This window comes from Peromyscus californicus, unplaced genomic scaffold (genome assembly GCF_007827085.1).
Source record: "Peromyscus californicus insignis strain IS unplaced genomic scaffold, ASM782708v3 Scaffold_11__1_contigs__length_118956290, whole genome shotgun sequence".
Classification (NCBI taxonomy): domain Eukaryota; kingdom Metazoa; phylum Chordata; class Mammalia; order Rodentia; family Cricetidae; genus Peromyscus; species Peromyscus californicus.
Window position 1 is genome coordinate 73005072 of NW_026294402.1, and position 18840 is coordinate 73023911.

The 18840-nt window shown below is 45.5% G+C and overlaps 1 protein-coding gene across 6 annotated transcripts in view; it reads left to right on the plus strand.

The window, feature by feature from the left end:
• Cilk1 (ciliogenesis associated kinase 1) overlaps window positions 1-14953 on the plus strand; it is a 45626-nt gene extending 30673 nt beyond the window's left edge. For 5 of the 6 annotated variants that reach the window (XM_052714930.1, XM_052714937.1, XM_052714950.1 and 2 more), the window contains 5 exons: window positions 2021-2217; window positions 2327-2475; window positions 6335-6463; window positions 9176-9379; window positions 10279-14953. In XM_052714930.1, coding sequence (XP_052570890.1) covers window positions 2021-2217; window positions 2327-2475; window positions 6335-6463; window positions 9176-9379; window positions 10279-10433 — 834 coding nt within the window. In that variant the 3' untranslated portion in view covers window positions 10434-14953. The remainder of the gene's footprint in view (window positions 1-2020; window positions 2218-2326; window positions 2476-6334; window positions 6464-9175; window positions 9380-10278) is intronic. The other variant, XM_052714931.1, reaches the window with a different exon arrangement.
• Window positions 14954-18840: the final 3887 nt, after the last annotated feature.

Consider the following 18840-nt stretch of genomic DNA (forward strand, 5'->3'; position numbering starts at 1 on the left):
GGGCAGCTGATCCTGGGGTGTGTAAGAAAACAACGTGAGCAAGACTTGGGCAAGAAAGTTGTTGCCATGGCTTCTGCTTCAGTTTCTTGCCCTGCTTGGGCTCTTGGCCTGACTTCACTCAGGGGTGGACTGGAAAAGTAAGATGAAATAAACTCTTTCCTCCATTAGTTGGTCTCGGTCACGGTGTTTTCTCACAGCATTAGAAACCCTAACTAATACATCATAGAACTCAGAAAGCACTGGGCATTGTTGCTGTTCATCCCTACAGAGTCATGGTGTTTTCTCACAGCAATAGAAACCCTAACTGATACATCATAGAACTCAGAAAGCACTGGGCATTGTTGCTGTTCATCCCTACAGAGTCACGGTGTTTTCTCACAGCAATAGAAACCCTAACTGATACATCATAGAACTCAGTAAGTTCCGGGCGTTGTTGCTGTTCCTCCCTACAGAGTCAGTTTCTTCATCTGAGGAAGAAGATCTTAATTTATGTCCCCTCCCCCAGACCAGTTTGTTCTTGCCAACGGGAGCTCCTAATGCCTGTGATGGCGATGTTTTGAAAATCCTAAGGAGCTGCAGTCATCTTCTGTCTGTAGACTGTTTTTCATATTATTATTATTATTATAAATTGATGTCAACGCTGAGCTATTAAATGAGCACAAATCTTTCTTCAGCTGATTTTTGAATAGACAGTGTGTGTTGGATCAGTAGAAGGACAACCTGCCAAGGAGCTGGCGTTTATTTACTCCCTAATGCTCTCAAGTCACTCCCTAACACCTTTATGCAAAAGAGGTCCCTTCTATGGACAGCTGTTCACCAGCATCCCAAGCAGTACCACGGGTGTTTCCCCAGGGCTGTGGGCTTCCACCTCTTAGCACTTTACCCCTTCTCCAGATCAAGAGGTGGCCTGTTTGGAAATTCTCTGTTGTACTAAATCTGTATGTAAAGATTATATCGGAGATAATTCCCAGGCCACTGAGAAGCCATTGTTTATATTGTTTGATGTGATACAGCAGGGTGATCAAGATTTGGCAATAATCGCTTGTCTACTGTAGCAAAGGCCCAAGTTAGAATTTAGCCGTCTTCCTAATATGTCAGAAGAGTTGTGACTTCCTGTGGTGGTCCTGTCACAGTGTAGACCAAGTCTCAGTGAGGAATTGTCTCGATTAGGTTAGCCTGTGGGCATGCCTAGGAGGGAGTTTTCTTTTTTTTTTTTTCCTTAAGATTTATTTTTATTATGTAAAATTGTGTGTGTGTGTGTGTGTGTGTGTGTGTGTGTGTGTGTGTGTGTGTGTGTACACCAGAAGTGTTGGGTTCTCTGGTGAATTACAGACTGTCTGATTGATGTGGGTGCTGAGAACTGAACTCCAGTCCTCTGCAGGAACAGTATGTGCTTATAACCACAGCGCCCTCTCTCTCCAGCCCAAGGGTTTTCTTACTTGGGTTAATTGAGGTGAGAAGACCCTCAGTGTGCACAGTACCACTTCAGGGGCTGGCACTGGACTTTATAAATGGAGACAGCAAGCTGAGCTCTGGCACCCATGTGCCCCTTTATTGCTGTCTACTCTTGGCTGTGGATGTTAACGGGACTTTTGTCTCAGGTTCCTGTCATCACCTCCTCCTTACCAGGACAGATGGGAACCTGGAATTGCTCCACTGAGGCACACCCATCAGGGTGCCCTGGCACAGCAGCAGAATAAATTAGGATACTTTCTTACGTCTTCCTCTCTTACGTTCTTGTTTCGTGTAACTTTGCGAACTTTTGTTTACAAACAAAAAACAAAAAAAACCTAGTTGGTGCAGGATGAGTTGGAGACGGGAGGTATGGGTCTACACTTTGCACAGATGCCCTTTCAGACATATGAGACCTGTGGGGTGGCGAGGTCCTCCAGGTCCTTCTTACTGTAGTAATAAAGGAAATTCAGAACACACACACTCACACTCTCAAATACGTGCACAGGTTATTGATAGATGAACCCTGTTAATGTTGCTTTGTCCTTTCCTTCTCCTGTGTTTGTAGACACAGAAAATCCTCGCTGGCCTGGAACACAAAAATGGTGAAATCAAGCCAAAGAGCCGGAGAAGATGGGGTCTTATCTCCAGGTCAACGAAGGGTTCTGACGATTGGGCCGACTTGGACGACTTAGATTTCAGTCCCACTCTCTCCAGGATCGATGTGAAAAACAAGAAGAGGCAGAGTGACGACCCCCTCTGCAGGCAAGTGTGCTGCTTGTCCCTGGGAGCACACTGGCGCGGGTCACAGGTGTCTCTCTGATGACGCGCCACCAGTATCTCTCCTGACTTCAGCCACGTTCTCTTGATTCAGGTTCGAAAGTGTTTTGGACCTGAAGCCATCGGAGCCGGTGGGTACAGGAACTAGCGTCTCGACCCAGGCTTCCTCCCAGAGGAGAGACACGCCGACCCAGCGGTCTGCAGCCAAGCAGCTCTACTTGAAGCACTCTCGATACTTGCCTGGTAACAGAGAGGGCGCACGCGCCTGGCCTCCGCTCATCAATAGCCAGTCTTCGTCCCCGGGGTCACAAGTGTTTATAGAGTCTCTTTCAGAGGACGAGCACATCCCTACTTGTGCCCTACGTGACACACAGTACAGATCACATCATGTGACTCCTCTAGCTAAAACCCTTAGAGCTGTCTATCCCTTGCTCATGAAATGAAATCCAAATTTCTCACAAGCCCCGACCATGCCTCATACGGCATGCTGTGTTGCCTCTGTGGCTGGAGTGCTCAGCACCCACGGGCCTCTGAGTTGGTGAGGACGTCATAGACTATTTGGGCCTTGCATTTTTATCTCACATAGGCATCCTGAGCTGAGAGACTTAGTGTAGACAACGTGAGCTGAGCGTCCGAACTCGATGACTTGACAACGACTAGACAGCATACCTAGTTGCAGCCTGTCTTTTTCTCTCTGTGTGCACTCAGGAACCCAGGCTAGGAGTTTAGTTACACCTTCTGGGCAGGTTCGGTAAGGGCCCAAGCCTCTCTCCAGATTTCACATCCCAGCCTTACACTGTCATTCAGTCACCCACTCACAGATGAACTCAACCAGACTGTGTGTGTCAAGCACCCACTATGTGCTAAGCACTGAGAATATTATAATGAAGCAGGACCCTCCACCCCCACCTTCCACAAGTGTCCAGCTCCAGGTAGCTCCTTCACACCGCAGCCTCATGGTGGCATCATGGAACTACCCTGCACATAAGGATGAGTGGCGCTCGTGGACTCGCAGTGAGACTTTGGCATGTAGTTGTCACAGATGGCGATGCAGTGGTCAGGAAAGGTTTCTCTGAGCAAATGGCTCGGCACCAAAAAATGAGAAAGACCCAAGTGTGCAGAAACCAAGAGAAGAACACAGCAGGCCGTGGAAAGAGCAAGGGCAAAGCCCTAGAGGCAGGAAAGGCTTAGCATGTGAGGGGAACAGCACAGTGGCCAGGGTGTGCAGAGCAGAGAGCCGGAGGGATGGAGTGTGTAGCATGGGGTATCTTTGAAAACCCTGAAAAAAAAAATTCTGGATTTCATTTTTTTGTTGTTGATATTTTGGCTTGGTTTTTTATCGTTGCTGTTTTAGGGACAGGGCCTCACTATGTAGCCTTAGCTATACGCGAACTCTCTTTGTCGATCAGGCTGCCCTTGAATTTACAGGGATCCTCCTGCTTCTGCTTCCTGAGTGTGGGGATTAAAGGCGTGTGCCACCACACCATGCTGAATTTCATTTTTTGATACAAGGGAAATCCTTGAAAGTTCTTAATTGGAGGACATGAGTCTCCAGTTAGGGGCCAGCAAACTCTAGCTGCCACCCGGGTAAGAGGAGGGGAAACGAGTCTGGGAGTACAGTGAGAAGTAAAGCCTCCAGATGCATTCGTCTTCACTTGTGGTCGGGAGTGTGATGAATCCGGGCAGGCTCTCAGGTTTTGACATTGCGCTGATGGTTCCCTGGGTGACAAGTGCGGGTTCCAGGCACGAGGGAACTGCAGAATTGTTCCATCGCAGCTGGGGTGGAAGGAGATGATAGAAGAGTGTGTGAGCTTCAGATCGGAAGAATAGCTGCAGAGCCTGGCGTTGGCAGGAGCATGGAGCATTGTAGAGGTTTGTCTTAAGGTCAGCTGCAAGGCTGCTGTGTTGTGTCCTGGGTGGCCCTGCATGGGAAGAGGCAGAATCCATGAGGCTTCTTGGTACAGTGAAGTCAGCAGCAGCTAACATCAAGGATCGTGCAGGCCATGTGAGAAAATGGAATCTCCGAAAATAGACACAAAAAGAAACCAAAGGCTACAGAGCGTGGGGTAGGGGCATTGTGTTAGGGAGTGTGGGGTGGGGGTGGGGAGTGGAGAGAACCTCAGTGAGTGACAGGAAAGGAGTTCATCTGGGAAGAGGGCAAATTCGAGTGTTAGGAGTCCTGAAGGAGTCCTTCTGAGGGAGAGCACCAGAAAGCCAAGATATGGATAGCTCTGTTAGTGGAAGAATAAGGAAACCTCTTAGACTGCCCACAAATGAAACAATGCATTCCACTCAAAGATGTCCTCTTCCCTCTGCATCTGTCGGATGACATCATCAGTTTCCGGGGACGTTTTCTACCACAGAAATTTTGTGTGTTCTGTATTTTATTTTTGAAATTTGATTTATTTTACATTTCAAATGATCTTGGCTGTGTCTGATTAAATCATCTAACATAATGTCACAGGCTACACATAAATAATAAGAAATGTACTAGGGTGACTGTAAGTATCTAAGTCATTGTTCTGTTGCTGTGAAGAGACACCGTGACCACAGCAACTCTTTTTTAAAAAAAAAAAATAATAATTTATTTAACTTTATTTTATGTGCATTGGTGTGAGGGTATCAGATCTTCTGGAACTGGAGTTATAGACAGTTGTGAGCTGCCATGTGGGTGCTGGAAATTGAAGCTGGGTCCTCTGGAAGAGCAGCCAGTGCTCCTAACCCCTGAGCCATCTCTCCAGCCCCAGCCACAGCAATTCTTATAAAAGAAAACACTGAATTGGGGCTGGCTTACAGTCTCAGAGGTTTAGTCCGTCATCAATATGGCAGGGGCATGCAGGCAGACATGGTGCTGGAGAAGGAGCTGAGAATTCTTCATCCAGACCGCAGGCAGCAGGAAGAGAGCGGCACTGGGCCTGGCTTGAGCTTTTGAAACCCTGAAGTCCACCCCCAGTGACATATTTCCTTCAGCAAGGTCACACCTCCTAATCCCTCTCAAGTAGCAGTACTCCCTAATGACCAAGCATTCAAATCTATGAGCCCATGGGGGCCGTTCCTCTTCAAAAAACCACCACAGCAAGGGTGCAGTGAAACCACCAGACTGGACCACTCCATAAGTAGAAGGAGCTGTTTATTTGGGGAAATTCAAAACTGCCATGGCTATTTCTTGGAGATCAGAGAGAAGAGCAAAAGGTGGGAAAGACTTGCCAGTTTTAAAAGGAGCAGGTAGCTGCGGGGTGGGAGAGGTGTGTAAGCCAGAACAACCAAGGAGCTAGTCTGGAGACTTTGATAGGTGTTACAGGTGTGTGTTAATAGGGAACTAGACGCCCCATTGCTGGGGGTGGTCTGCTGTTGTGGGATAAGGAAGTAGTGGCTCTTCCTGACAAACAGAAACCCACTTCTCATGTTTCTAAGGAATGCTGATTTGGGGCTTTTGTTTATCTGCCTGCAATCCTTCTGTTTGCCTAGTCAGAGTCCATCCAACCTGAGCTGAACTCAGACTGATTTATTTACCACATTGTCAGTGGCACTGGTGGGGGATGGGGATGTTTTGGTGACACATTAAAGTATCCACTGTGTCATGGAGTTACCACTATTTGTTTTTATGGCAAGAATACCAAAAATTTACTAATTTAGAAAAGGTTTCATATATAGTACAGTTTTGTTCCCTGCAGTCCTTAGGCAATAGACCTTTAAAGTCATGCCATCAAACAGATTCTGCTCAGTTCTCAGGCATCATTTTCCCAGCTCCCATTTTGTCCCTACTCCCCTGGGAACAACTGTAGGCTTGGTCTTTTTTTTTTTTTTTTTTTTTTGCGGGGGGGAGGGGTGTTTTTTTTTCAATTATCTGTATATTTTATAATCTCCGTGTATTTGGTTTTTTTTAAGATTCCACATATAGTAAGTGAGATCATGCAGTCTTTTTCTTTGTGTGTCAGCTTGTTTCCCTTGGCCTAAAGTCCATATTGCGGCAAATGGCAAGATACCATTCTTTTTAGGGCTGACTAATATTCCATTACGAGATGTACCACTGCTTCTATCCGTCTGTCTGTCCGTCTGTCTGGTTTATCTTGCATTTTAATCTCATTTTCTTCTCTACTAGGAATAAATATAAGAAATGGCGTGCTCCCAAATCCAGGCAAGGACTTCCCTCCATCAAATCCATGGTCCAGTTCTGGTTTGTCTGGAAAATCTTCAGGAACAGTGTCAGTAGTGAGCAAAATAACTTCAGGCAAGTAACGGTTATTACCTTCTGAGTTACCAGAGGCAGGTTCCCAGGATGCTTTGAGGTTTGTAGAAGGGCACGTAGAGAACTGTGGGATGAGGGCTTTCCGGTCTGAGTGACAGGCATCTCTTGGGCTTCCCTGCCTTTTGCTCACTCTCTTTCTTAACAGCAGCCCTTGGGGTTCAGCCAGCTCCCATAGTGTTCTGTCCTCCGGGGAGATGGGGAGTGGAGCAGTGCCCCCTCCCCCGGGGGGGAGCCAAAAGTAAGTGTACAGACCTAGCGGATCTGACCCCGACGCCCTGGTGTGCTTCGGGCACCTGGCTCCTAAAGTCAATGTTGGTTTGGTCTTCTCCAGCTAGACTGTCTGACTGGTGAATCTGCCCTGCCCACGGAACCAGAATCCCTTTTGATTGGAAGATGGACAGCTTATCAGGCACCCCCACCACCACCCCATGGACACACGTTTTAAAAAAATAAAGTCCTCCAAACTGATTCGCCAGGTTCCCAGTCGACAATTTCCCCATGCTGTTTCACAGCCCTTGCTGAGGGCTGGTTCCTCTTCCACAGCTCCCAGGATGCACCTAACCCTCACCGCTCCTCACCTTCTTCCATTAGGGTTCACTGAGGAACACAGTGCCCAGGTACCCATCATGCCACCTAAGAACACACTTGAGGCCGAGAGTCTGGCTGAGTCCCCGACACACACACACACACCGCCCCGCCCCCACCCTACCCCACAACATACCACACCACCTCACACCACACCACCCTGCCCTGCCCCAGGCCTGGTTGGGTGTTAACTTTTCCTGTACATTTAAAAAAATATGTGTGAAATTCAGTGAGTTTTCCATATTTTAAAGTTTAGATGAACACTTCCTTTTAAGGAATAATATGTGTAGCAAGTATCAGTATCTACCCTAAATTATAGAATATGCTGTGCGTGGCTGTATGGTGCCATGGCTCATTATTATACTGGATCACTATTTATTCCTTGTTTTCTCAACAAGCACATGGCTATTTGTAGCTCGTCCCTCAGAGGGGGCCAAGGTGGACACTTCTGTATCCATGTTGCTGTGCACACAGGCACCAGGTCCTCTGCTGGAATCAGCATTTTAGGTTAGAGGATGTGCCCGTCTTGGGCTTTGTAGAGACTGTCAGATTGCTGCCCTGCTGGGTGTGGAATTGTGCCTCGTCCTTGGTGACACTTGGTACCCAAGACTACAGTGAGTCTTGCTCTGGTCTAAAATGGTGTCCTGTGTTTAAACTTGTATGTCTTTGAGAATGAGGTTTGTCGCTCATGTTTATTGATTATTTTGTATTGAGGGGGTGGAAACTTGTTTGAATTCTCATTTTTCTTATCTCCTCATTAACCAGTACTGCACAGTGACTCCATCTGACCAACCGTATACATTCATTCCGGAACATTTGCCCACTCTGCCTTAAGCAATTACTAAATGCCCTTTTTGCTGTCGAGAGAGAACAACTGTACCATTAACACTTCCTCACAGGTGGAACTTTTATCCGTTCAGTGATCAGTAATATCTTTCTCCATTATCCCTGTGTGCCTTTAAGCCATAATGGTCAGCATTAGAAATACTCATTTGTCTGTCCATGTTAACTGGTTACCTGCGATTTCAAATTATACCAATATCCTCCTAGAATACAAAGGAGGCAGTATGCAGTCCACCCTTACCACACCTTCAAATAGGGATGATGTAAACAAGCCGATGGCACACACCTGTAATCCCAGCGCTCGGGAGGCTAAGGCAGGCACACTGCCCATTTGGGGCCAGCCTGGGCTCTGTAGTGAGACTCGGCCTCAGAAAAGAAAGAAAGGAAGAAGGAATGAGGGAGAGAGACATGGCAGGTAGACATAAACAATGAATTTTTAGGACATTTTCATTGGGGGCCTGTGAGATGGCTCAGCAGCTAATGGTTGTTACTGTGCAAGCCTGGAGACTTAATTCCTGGAACCCATGTGAAGGTGGAAAGAAAGAACTGACCTCATAGCTGTCCTCTTACCTCCATGTGCTTGCCATGGCAGTCACCCTCCCACACACATCGTACAAACACCATAATAATAAACTTATATATGTACATGTATATGTACAATATATATGTGTATATATATATATATATATATATATATATAGAGAGAGAGAGAGAGAGAGAGAGAGAGATGTTTGTTTGTTTGTTGTTTTTTTCGAGACAGTTTTTCTGTGTAATAAGCTGTCCTGGAACTCAGTTTGTAGACCAGGCTGGCCTCAAACTCACAGAGATCCACCTACCTCTGCCTCCCAAGTGCTGGGATTAAAGGTGTGCACGACCACACCCAGCTTAAAAATATTTTTTATTAGTGGTTAGTTTTTCTAATTATCAACAAGATATTTAGTTTATATTTCTAACATCTAGATAGATGAGATTACCTTTGTGTATGATCAGTTAAGTGAATTATGTTCAGCTGTTCTTCAGAATTTGCATATACTAACATGATAGGATAGTCCATAGGATGGAGTAGAAAAAGAAAATTCTAGAACAGGTAAACCAATTCTGGGGGGGAAAAAATCCCACGGAAACTATCAACTATGTGCCTTGTTTAGTTTAACACCGCCCGCCTAGATGCTGCCTGTGGGAAGGCGCTTCCTGTGCCCTGCTCCTTTCTGACTGTGGTGTGGTGGCATCCTTCTCAGAACTCCCCTCTTTCTCCTTTCTCCCCAGAATGTAGAAACAAACTGTTGCGTGCTCTTGGTCTCATGGAGTGTGTCTTGGCAGTAATGAGTCTTCCTTTCCACACCTCAGTTGGCTCAGGCTCTGCGGGTTCCAGCGGACTGACTGGAGGTTACATCCCTTCTTTCCTGAAGAGAGAGATCGGTTCTGCTGTGCAGAGGGTACACCTGGCGCCTCTCACCGACCCCTCCCCTGGTGAGTTGCATTTCAAATCATCTGTAAGGTAATCCAGTAGTTACCAAACAGCGGCCTCGTGGCAGGAACGGTGTAGACAGAACAAGTCGGGCAGCACTCCTTGCCCAGGGTGAACTTGTACTCTATAGATGATATGTGAATTAAATAAATGTAAATATATATTCACATTTGCTTTTATATGACATAAATGCATGTATGTAAGTTATATATACTAAAGTCTGATGTGCATAAATGGTAAGGAAAAAAAAACCAAAGCAGGCAAGACACGGGGATAAAGATGGGGAGGAGGTTAGTGAGTGAGCTCTCCAGCACTGTGAACGTCGTGGGATTCTTGCGAACACAGGCTTTGGAGCATATCCGGCCTAGCAAATCCAGGGAGCAGTGAAGAAGCCAAAATGCATGGGGCTAAGAAAGAGACATGGGGAGTAGCTAGAGGAAGTCGGGGTGAGGAGAGCCGGAGAGTGAGTCCCTGGAGCAGGCACTGGAGTATATTGTCATTGGCTGATCTTGGGATTCTGCTGGAGGGTTTTGTGGGGACCGCCATCTGCACACGTGCCCTCCCGCTGATTGCTGTCATTAGACTAAATGGGAGCCAAGTTAGAAGCAGGAGCCATAGCCTGGGCCAGGGTTGTCAGCCGTTGATAACATCCACCACATTCCGGGTCTGCATGGGATGGAGGGCAAATAGGATTTGCTGACAGATTGTAGATGAGAGGAGAAGAGCGGCCTAGGGTTTTGACTAGACAAGTCTTCCTGTGGGTTCCTTCCTGCCTGCAGGAGGGTGGCAGAGGAGGCAAGCGTTCCTCCTGGATGGTGCAGACATGTATCCCTGTGCTGCGCTTTCCTGCCCTTGGCTTGGCTCCCACGTGGGTCAGCTCAGCACTTCTCTTCCGTTGCAGGCTATTCTTCCCTGAAGGCCATGAGACCTCACCCGGGGAGGCCTTTCTTTCACACCCAGCCTAGGAGCACTCCTGGGTTGATTCCACGACCTCCAGCCGCCCAGCCTGTGCACGGCAGGATAGACTGGTCTTCCAAGTACCCAGCCCGTCGGTGACTGTGTCAGCCATGAGGCCGGCCTCCCTCCTCGACTCCGTTGCAGAACCACGTGATGGTGTAAAAGCACCCAAGCTTACAGCTGTTCTGAACTAACACATTTCAATATTTCTTTTAAAAGTTTTTTTTTGATATTGATTTGAATGCAATACCCTCTTTTTGTATAAAATTATTTTCTTCTAAAACTGGGTCTCATTATTTTCTTAAACAACAGCATTTTGTATATATGGATTATGTTTTAGCATTTTATACAGTCAACTTTGTAATGAACTTTTTAAAGATTAAGTAATTTTTGTTTGTTGTTCCACATAATATTTTATACAGATTTTGAAATATATAATAATATTGATGCAGTATTGTGACAGGGTGCAGTTTAATGCTGTGCCGTAAGGGATTATGTACTCAATATATTCGGATATCGTGAAGAGGCTGCATTTAAATGTGGCTCATTTGGTACTTTAGGCTTTCTTGGACTGATCTGAGGAAAGCGTCCCATCCACTGCTTTTCTTAACAGCTTGTATCGGTTGTTCTGGGGGCAGAAATTGTTTTGTTGTTGTTGTTGTTGTTTTGAAACAGGGTCTTATGTAGCCCAGGCTGGCCTACCACTCACCAAGTAGCTGAGGATAGCATTGAACTTCTGATCTTCCTGCCTCTGGCTTCCTGAGTGCTGCCATGCTTGGTTTTAACCCAGGGCTATTATTACATGCCTAACAGCCCTCATCTACCATCCTTTATACTACTGCTCTATTAGAAACCGTCACTTTATCTGGACTTGTTTCACTTTATTTTTGCCCCCAGAACAAAGAAATTTTGAAATTTTATAACACTCATAAATACAGTTGCAAACAATATCCAGATAAAAACCAAGCATAATCATACTAAACTATCACATTTCTACCTTTTCTTTTTTTTTTTTTTTTTTTGACTGACAGGGTTGCTCTCTACTGGTTAAAATCCCCACTGGCCTCCAGCTTCAAGTAGTGCACTCCTGGCGGTGAGGATGAGGGAGGGATTGAGCAGGGACAGCCAGCTCCCTGCTGGGCAGACACTGAGGGAGATGGCAGGACCTGTAGTCACCAGGCATTGTTCAGGTGAGCTTTTCTTGTTCTGGAGGGCCTATCAGCCAGGAGCACCTACCTACCTACCTACCTACCCACAGCAATGCCAGCAAGCCTTCTTCCAGCCTTCACCATCCCCAACTCACCTGCAGCAGACTAAAGATGCAGAAAACAGTACTTAGCTCAAAACCAGCGGAGCCATGGAGGCAGGTGGGGAGGTTGCAGCCCCTTGCAGGTGCCCGCACCTACCTCCATAGAGCCAGAGAGGAGGCTCCCTCCCACCCCTGTGGTCCATGCTTTTTTCCATTGTTAAAAACTCTGGGCTGAGAGATGACTCAGCTGCTCCTGTTCCAAGGGATCCGATGCCCTCTTCTGGCCTCTATAGGCACCTTCATGCATGTAGATACCCAGCCACTGACATAAACACATGTAAAATCTTTATAAAATCCAATTGTTAAAATCCCTTAAAAGGGAAGCCTTTTTATGTCAAAGGTACCTTTTTATTATAATTTTTCATTGTTTTATTGTAAAAAAAATTTCCTAACGTATGTTAATACAATCAATTAAACTTATATCCCTGCCAAGATGAATGACCAAAAGAGCCTAGTGTCTTTCTATACAGCCCTGGCTGTTCTGGAACTCACTCTGTAGACCAGGCTGGCCTTGAACTCACAGAGATCTGCCTGCCTCTGCTTCCTGAGTGCTGGGATTGAAGGCATGCACCAACATGCTCTTTTATTTTTTAACTGAGAAGGAATGTTAAATTCAGCTCAGCTCTCCACATCTGACCAGGGGCAGCTCATTAACTATCCAAGCCAACTTCTCAGGACAACTTTAAGAGTGGGAAAGACTTAGGGGAGAATTTCAACTTACCTGAGAAGTCACAGTTGCCACGATGTTATGTCTAGACTGTGCCACGTCCCCACCCCCACCTCGTGTGGTCTCTTTCAAGGGTGAGACCTCTGTTGGACAGGCTGTTCCTTTGAGAGGAATGTTTACAGCAGTTTTGCAGATGACAAAGCTAGTTTGGAGCCAGAACGATGCAGAGGATCCCCTTCCTTCCATCTCTATATTGCACATCTGCCTCCACTCTTGATTCCCTCCCATAAGGCAGGGTCACCACCAGTGAGTGCAATAGCACACCTCAACGGGATATTAACTCACGTTCTCCCAGGGCCCAAATGATTCTTTTGGTTACAGTTTCCAAAATACAGCAAAGCAAACCATACGAAATGATCATTCTTTGTAGGTTGAAAGGGTAAGGTAAATGCAGACATTCCCATAACCCTAATAAATTGGTTAACGATTGCTTTGATGTATAAATAATGACTTCCAAAGGGCTCTGTCTGTCCTAAAATCAGAAAATAATTGATGCTTTGGAGAATCTGACTCAAAACTACACTTGACCGAGCACTTTGATTCTGAGGGGCATAGAGAAAGCACACAATGGACATGGGTTTGATAGGGCGTGTTTCCCTGTCAACAAGCTAGCAACAAGACTTGAGAAAATGTATATGCAAGCACAACTTGAGACCATTTGTTTATGTATTATATTCTAAACCAACAAAATATGTGTTCAGAGCTGAGTCCTCTACTGTGAGGTTAATATTTATTTTCTCTTTTCTGTATTATGTATAAAAGGTAAATTAATCTCAGATCCTGTTCAGCTAGCTGGAAAGTTGGCTTTAAATTATAGATAGCACTTAGATATACAAATAAATCATTAGCACCACATTCTCCGTAATCTAGCTAGTGTTAACTAAGGCCATTCTATTCCTTTTGATTGACAAAAAACCTGGTTGTAGGATGTTATAAACTTGTTTTCCTAATGCCTTGTGGGCCCTCCCTTCACTTTCCTTCCCTTACTAGCAAACAGCTCCGCTTGAGAAGTTAAACATACTTGTTGACATGAAAGAAGCGCTAGGAGCCGAGAAAACTAGATGACTGAAAAACCAAGTTCTAAAGACCTCGCAAAACCCTCAGAAGTACTTTTCCCTCGTCAAAATGGGTAAAGGAGGAAATGTATACAAGCTGTGTACTGTGGAGGGAAGTAGACCTTTTTAAACAGTGGTAGTCAAACCTGCCTGTTGCATGCATATTTAGCTACTGTAGAATTATGAAGTGGAAAACAAAATACTGACAGGTGTGGTGAGTTAGACTGCACCTAGACTACATCTAGTTTACAATCACAAAGCTTTTGGGGGGCTGGAGAGTGGTTCAGAGGTTAAGAGCGCTGGCTGCTCTTCCAGAAGACCCAGGTTCGATTCCCAGCACAAACAAGGTAGCTGGCAACCTTCTATAACTCTAGTTTCCAAGAACTCTACCCTCGTTTGGCCTGAGGGCATCAGGTCAGGCATGCACATGGTGCACAGATAGGAATGCAGGCAAAGAACCTCTAGAGATAAAATTTAAATTATATTGCATTAAATTAAATAATTTTTAAATAAAGGGAATTTATTATTTAAAGAAAACAAAAAAAAACAAACAAAGACAAAACCAAAACCAAAAACAGCTTTCTGGCGAGCCAAGAAATGGTACAGAGTGACTCATTTGGGGCCTGTTTTGGTGGCAGGGTTTGCCTCACAGAGACAAGGGAAACCGCATTCTTGTAAAAGCTGTTGTTAATAATATTTGCTTTACAATAATCCCATCAGTTACCAAGTGTAGAAAACTGATCCTAAAACAATGTTTCAGACATAGGGCTTGCCTAAGGACACCTACCTACTTCTAAAAAAGTGTGACACTGTCATGTTCTGGAAATATCGAGACCTGAATATACGAAAGCAAAGTGTGTCAAAGAAAGAAAGACTTTCACTTTCAATGCCCATGTAAGTACTGCTGGAGTCCATGGCACCGTATTTTCCTATGAAGTCACATTTCCATAACATCAAGCCATTGCCTTGTGCCATTGGGGTGTGTGTGTGTGTGTGTGTGTGTGTATGTGTGTGACACAAATGCTCTCAACTTACTGTGTGACCAGAAGCAATATGTTTATAAGAAAACATTTGACGTACTCATTGTTTTATGTTTTAAGCATACTGTCGCGATGGGTTTAATATATGTGCATAGGTATTTTTTAGAATTGTTTTTACAATTTCCAACCAAATGTACTGTAATGTTCGTATAATTTATTATGATGACCTGCTCATGTAAATTATAAAAACAAAATAGGGGCACATGTCATCTTATTTGCTATTGGTTTTTCCTTAAACATTGATAATGTGACTTGAACACCACCCGGATGAAGCCTCTGATCTCCCATATTCTCAGTACAGAATGCAGGTTAGTTCTACCGATTTGGTTATAAAGTGATCTTCCCTTACCTAGAAGGCAAAGAACAGGAAAAAAGAGACCCTTCTGAAACAAAATGTTACTTTTTGAATGATTTATCCGAAGATGTTTAATGGTGTTAACATTATATATGGAAACTTCTGCTCCAAATAAAGTTACAATTTAAGAAAACTGGTTTGAGTATTTTGATTCTTTTTCGTACCTTTCACTAGCTGGTAACTTTAGGACTGAGAAGAAACAGTTGTTACTCTTGTTGGTTTTGTTGTTGTTTGGTGGGTTGGTTTTTGGTTTTTCAAGACAGGATTTCTCTGTATAGCCCTGACTGTCCTGGATTTCTGTAGACCAGGCTGGCCTCAAACTCACAGAGATCCACTTTTCTTTGCCTCCTGAGTGCTGAAATTAAAAACCTGCACCATTTGAGATAGCATCTCACCATGGAGCTCAAACTGGCCTGACCCTGATATTGCTGCCTCCACCTTCCTGAGTGCTGGGATCACAGTAAGGACCACTGCCCCTGACTCTCTGGCTAATTGGTCTCTCTCTCTCTCTCTCTCTCTCTCTCTCTCTCTCTCTCTCTCTCTCTCTCTCTCTCTCTCCTCTCTCGGGGGGGGGGGGGGGCATTGAGATACGGTTTCTCTGTGTAACAACCCTGGCTGTCCTGGAACTTGCTTTGTAGACCAGGCTGGCCTCAAACTCACAGAGACCCACTTGCCTCTGCTGGGTTTAAATGCATGTGCTGCCACCACCCAGCTAGAGGCTGTCCTTTAGGCAGCTCAGCTTGTCTGAAAGTGTCTCTCAGGGGCCTTACTGCTTATAAGTGAGAGAGGGACTTAGTGTATCTGATTAGTTTTAGGGACTTCCTGAAACCTTTTAATTGTTTACTTCATGAACTTAATGAGCTTCTTTGAAAATAGAATGTTTCACCTTCCCCTTTAATATACTATGTTGTAAGCAGCTAGAAGATGGAAGGTTCTATCTCAGAGGAAATTACTACACAACAAAAGTATAATCAAAGACAAAAAATGATTGATATGTTTCTTGACAGTCCAAGGGATGACACTCCCCAGACCCCGGGGCTTAAGTCCATATGAGATGTTATTTACACCATTATTTCTCACTAACGATTTTTTTTTCTTCCTAAGGAAAATGCTACCCAAATATAGAACATTATAACCTCAGCTCAGTTCAACACTGTAGCACCTTCCTGCAGCCAAGAGAGACGGGTCTAATATTGTTTAATCTAAAAATTCAATGCTGGGTCATTTCCTTCTCTCCCTGCCTTTCCAGGAGCCATCCAGAAGGTGTTATGAATTTGCATGGAGTGGGGGAACCTAGCTGGCCAGGTGTGAGGGTGAACATGCTGGGCAGGCTGGGGAGGGGGGCAGTGAAGTGTGGAAAGTCATTCATGCTGCATCCACGCATCCACGTGGAGAGTTTCTTATAATAGAGAGACGAAGAGAAAGACAGTAGAGATAAAGACAAAGTAGAAAGAGTAGGGAGAGAAAGCGGAGGTGTGCACACCTCATGGGAATGGAGAGAGGGAGGGAGAGAGAGAGAGAGAGAGAGAGAGAGAGAGAGAGAGAGAGAGAGAGAGAGAGAGAGCAGAAGAGAGAGAGGAAGAAGGTGAGGAGGTTTTCCTTAAAATGGGACTTTTACGTCAGGATACAGAGTGGCCCCAAGGGGTGGGATTTCAAGGGGTGGGTCAGGATACTAACATTCCTCTGTTTTGATTATTATAAAAAGAGGTGAGCTATGGGAGCAAGTGGGGCAACAAGGGCGCTGAATTCCCGAGACTGCCATGTGGGGAGCGGGGAGATCTCAGGTGCATCTGTTCCTTGAGGGAGCTAAGGAGGCAGGTTGCAGCAGTCAGTGGTGTTCCAGCTTGGGGGAATGGCAGGCCATGCCATATCAGGAGTATAGAAGCCATGGCATCTGCTGTTTCTCTGGAGGTCAGGCGGGAACAATGAGTCTGCAAAATATGCTCGAAAAATAGGTGGGATCAGAAATGGGCTCTGGAGATTGTTAGTTTTCATCAGACCAGATTTCTTGGTGCAGTAGCAGAACTTTTCCCCGGAGCTGTAGGTATCTGTAAGACAGCTGGAATGGATTTAGAAGAACTTTTCCTAGGAACCTGTAAGTATCTGTAAGACAGCTGGAATGGATTTACATCATGGCAAAAAGGACGTGGCCAGCACCCTAGTTTTCTCAGGTCCCCAAAGATGATAGACACCGCCCATACCAGCCAGAAGCAGTCTGAAGAACATGGCGCCCTCATCCCTGCCTCACCTGCTCCCTTTCTAACTCCTCACCTTTTTATAATAAACAAAAGGGAGGCATGTTAGCATTCAGGCATCTGTACTGGCCTGCTCTCAAGAGTCCTGACAGGATGTCCTCAGCTGCAGCCACTAAGAGCACCCCCTGTGCGCATTCACTTATAAAAGGCGGGCCTTGTACACCTCCCAGCTCCTTTCTCTTTCTCATCCCCAGGAACTGGTTCCCTGCTCACTTGTCTACCTCCTTCTCTGCCCCCTTCTCTGCCCCTTCTCTCATCCCCTCCCCTCAATAAACCTCCTACGTGGGCCCTGTTGTATGGTGTGACTCCTTCCCGCCATTTTTAAAATACAGCAGAAGAGACCTCACACTATGATTCTAGTCACTCCAGTAGTTAACCCAGGGCCTGAAAACATCCTGAGTTCCAGTGGATTTGGACTTGGACATTTTTTTTTTAAAGATTTATTTATTTATTATGTATACAGTAGTCTGCCTGCATGTGTGCCTGCAGACCAGAAGAGGGAACTAGATAGATCTCATTGCACATGGTTGTGAGCCACCGTGTGGGTGCTGGGAATTGAACTCAGGACCTCTGGAAGAACAGCCAGTGCTCTTAACCTCTGAGCCATCTCTCCTGCCCTGGACTTGGACATTTTAAAAAATATCCTGTTTTGGCTTCCCCTGATGCCTTCCCAGAACTCATAATGCCAACCACACACTCTAGCTTTTACTTCTCTGTTGTGGAAGATTTCCTTTGCACTGTGAAGATACGTCACTGTTACTGGTTTAATACAAAAAACTAAACAGTCAATAGCTAGACAGAAATTTTGAGGCAGAGAGAACACTGGGAAGAAGGCAGAATCACTAGCCAGATGCAGAACAAGCAGGATGGGCACTACAGAGATGAGGTAATAGAGCCATGAGGCAGAAAGTAAATTAATAGAAAGGGGTTAGTTTAAGTTATAAGTTAGAAACAAGCTAAGCTATTGGCCAAGCTTTCATAATTAATAAGTCTCCATGGGGAACTGGCTGGTGGGACAGAGAAAGACTCTCTACACTTCTCCCTCAAATCTGTTTCCAGACTCCCATTCCTCCCTACACTTGAGTCATACAAAACCATTGATGCACTTTTGGGGTCTTTTAGATAGGCCCACTGGAGGGGTACCCCAACTGCCACACCCAGTGAAGGGAACTCAAGTCAGCACAAGACACCCCAAGGCCAAATTCTCAACACAAAGAAAGACAAAGGGCAGGGAATAAGACAGAGATAAGAGGGAGAGGATGAGGAAGGAGACAGGAACAAGGGAGGCAGGGAAGGGGTATTTGGGGTGTTTGTCCTGGGAGACAAAGGACTGCCTCTGGATAGAAACAGACAGGGTCCATAGGCAAACTGCAGTTTATAAATATAAAAGGAGAGCCCTCCCCGCAATGTTAGGATGAGGTGCTTGATTTTCATTGGGTAAGTTAATTAGATGAGCCAAAGGGGCACTTTTGATTGCTGGACTTTAACATTTTGATAGCTGGGCCTTGGTAGTCAGCCTAGGGAGGAGGAAGTGGCCAAATAAGGGAATAGACCTTGGTGGCCAACTTTAGGAACATAATCTAACAGTTTGGCAAGGCAGAGGGGATGGGGGAAGAGCAAGCTCTGCCAGATCCATGTTTGCCATGCTTGGACCAGCTAGAGTCCCTTCTCCCACCCGATGCTTCAGATCATTTGGAAGAAGCAAGGTCAGTCAGCATCCCAATTGCTAGTGGCAGTTACCTGTGTAGAGGGGATGATGGGAACA